This window comes from Penaeus vannamei, chromosome 41 (assembly GCF_042767895.1).
Source record: "Penaeus vannamei isolate JL-2024 chromosome 41, ASM4276789v1, whole genome shotgun sequence".
NCBI classification, from domain to species: Eukaryota; Metazoa; Arthropoda; class Malacostraca; order Decapoda; family Penaeidae; genus Penaeus; species Penaeus vannamei.
In genome coordinates, this window is record NC_091589.1 from 13,666,511 (window position 1) to 13,669,010 (window position 2,500).

Genomic DNA, 2,500 nt, shown 5'->3' on the forward strand with positions numbered 1-2,500 from the left:
ATTTCTTCAACCAAAGCAAAAAGACAGTATATGTACATATAAATGCATGTACCTATGTGTATGTGTATATGTGGTGCATGCATATATATATGTGTGTGTGTGTGTGTGTGTGTGTGTGTGTGTGTGTGTGTGTGTGTGTGTGTGTGTGTGTGTGTGTGTGTGTGTGTGTGTGTGTGTGTGTGTGTGTGTGTGTGTGTGTGTGTGTGTGTGTGTGTGTGTGTGTGTGTGTGTGTGTGTGTGTGTGTGTGTGTGTGTGTGTGTGTGTGTGTGTGTGTGTGTGTGTGTGTGTTTACACTTTCCATCTGTCTTCTAAAACTGTGAGAAAGACATAATCCGAGGAAATCAATTACTGGTACCTAAATTAACAGTTCATTACCAGAGTTTCATGCAACTGCAAACAAGCAGAGACAATCTGGTACTTTAGGACAGAATGTCCCTAAACATACCTTGAAATTACCTGAAGCAACTGGCCCATCTGTGTGCCATATTTTTGCCTTTTTGCCGGAACATTAATTTCCCCACATATACACATCCTTGGGGATAGGCCTACTCCTATGTGTGACTATAAAAGACTAAAGAACTAAATGTTTGGAACATCCAGAATTCTGCTCTAAAGACAATTTATAATCCACATTAGAATTGTGCACATGCTTTTACTAAAATCCTTTATGCCCAATTTTACCTTGCACTTGTATGCAATAGGTCAAGACTCAAAGACCTCACCAGCTCTTAGACTTTGAGAAATCTGAGGAGTACCCCAGGACACATAGACCGTCCATGAATCCTGAGTGCCTCAGAAAGACTCTCCCACCCAGTCCCAGAGACTCACAGACTCTGCACTCTCAGCCTTTAAAGACCTTCTTGGATACTTACGGTCCTGGATTTTCTCCTTGACCTCATACACCCTGAGGTTGTTGTAGACAGTCACTTGGAATCCCAGGTTAGTGAAGAGTGCTTGTGCCTGGTCACGGTCACGGTCTGTGCCGTTCCTCTCCTATGGTGGGGGTCGAAAGTCATTTAACTACTACAGAAATGCATGACAATATCAATACAAAGATGAACATATGAGAAATGTAAGATTGAATCACCTGTACCTGCAATGGGCAAGCATAAAAAAATTTCTTCCATCTCAGACAAATGTTCTTACCCCAAGCCCTGTGTGCTGGTCAAAGTGGCGGTGGTTGAAGATGACACAGTGACCACGCTGCTTGTGGCTCATGTTGTAGCGTACAAGACACTCCACCGGTCTACCACAGACATTCTATGCAAGAAAGCTCAACAGGAAGCATGCCAAAACACCCACACCCCTGAAAAGTGAAGAAAAAATAAGAAGATACATAATGCATTTCTTCATCTCTGTAAACTGTAGAGTTTGACTAAGCTATTTGAATATTTTGTTAAGGCTTTCCAAATGGAAAAGAAAAATGCCAATAGCAAAAGTGAGACTGTTAATGATGACAAGACTGATGAAGATCATGAGGAGGAGGATAGGATATCAATAAAGAATATGATAGGGGCATAAACAAAGTAATAGCAATGGTAATTAACACCAATCAAGATTATGATAGGGGCATAAACAAAGTAATAGCAATGGTAATTAACATCAATAAGAACACCAGCCAAAATCAACTGATCACTCACGCCTGCCCAAGTCCCCCAGCATCGGTCTCATTGCTGCCATTGTCGCTCACTTGGCCGTTGGTCCCCCTTGGCTCCTCATGCTGACCCCCACCGTTGACAGTTTCCTCCATTGTAGCTTCTTCTTGCCGTCTGTGAAAATGAGAATGTTGTAGGAAATTCATTACACAAGAAGGTATTTGTAACTGCAATGTCATCAATATTCTTTGCAGACTATATATCACATGAAAGCAAAATTATATATGTTTTCTAAACTCTACACACCTATCAAGTACAATCTTTGAATCTGTACAATTTAGCACTTGTACACAAAATCATCTCTTGTGTTATTTTCCCTTGTAGTTTCCTCTAAAAGATCTTTCATTTGAATATTAGTATGAAACAAGAAAAAAAACAATCAAAATGTAATTAATCATAACAAGACAGATCCAAGCATGCAGAGCTCCTCAATTCATAATCAAAATACCAAAAAAAAGTTAAAAACCAAGGAATTCAGACAGTAGACCGAAGCAAAGAGAAATTTGGTGTTTTGCTGTATAAGGGCATGTGGGTTAAGCTTTATAATATGGACATATTAAGGTTTATCTTGCTGTATATACTGAGGTAAAGACTGTTTGGAAGGGGGTATTGATAGGCAGAGTGCTCAATATGGAGAACAGAGTAGTGGTTTACTTTCGAAATACTTTTGATAGTTATCTGAAGGAAATCCACTGATTTCTACAATTCTCGGCCTTGCTTCTTGTGCAAATGATTCGTTGAGGATATTTGAGTACCATTTCCAATTTGTTAGTCACAATAGCAGGGGAGGGCATGAAGTATATCACGAAAATTATGGGGTAAAACATGCTTAAATAAGAATAGC

The 2,500-nt window shown here is 39.7% G+C and overlaps 1 protein-coding gene across 1 annotated transcript in view; it reads right to left on the reverse strand.

Annotated features, from left to right (window-relative positions):
* Dcp-1 (Death caspase-1) overlaps positions 1 to 2,500 on the reverse strand; it is a 16,373-nt gene that overhangs the window by 7,458 nt on the left and 6,415 nt on the right. The window contains 3 exon segments of the mRNA XM_070117641.1: positions 874 to 994; positions 1,148 to 1,307; positions 1,642 to 1,770. Coding sequence (XP_069973742.1) covers positions 874 to 994; positions 1,148 to 1,307; positions 1,642 to 1,751 — 391 coding nt within the window. The 5' untranslated portion in view covers positions 1,752 to 1,770.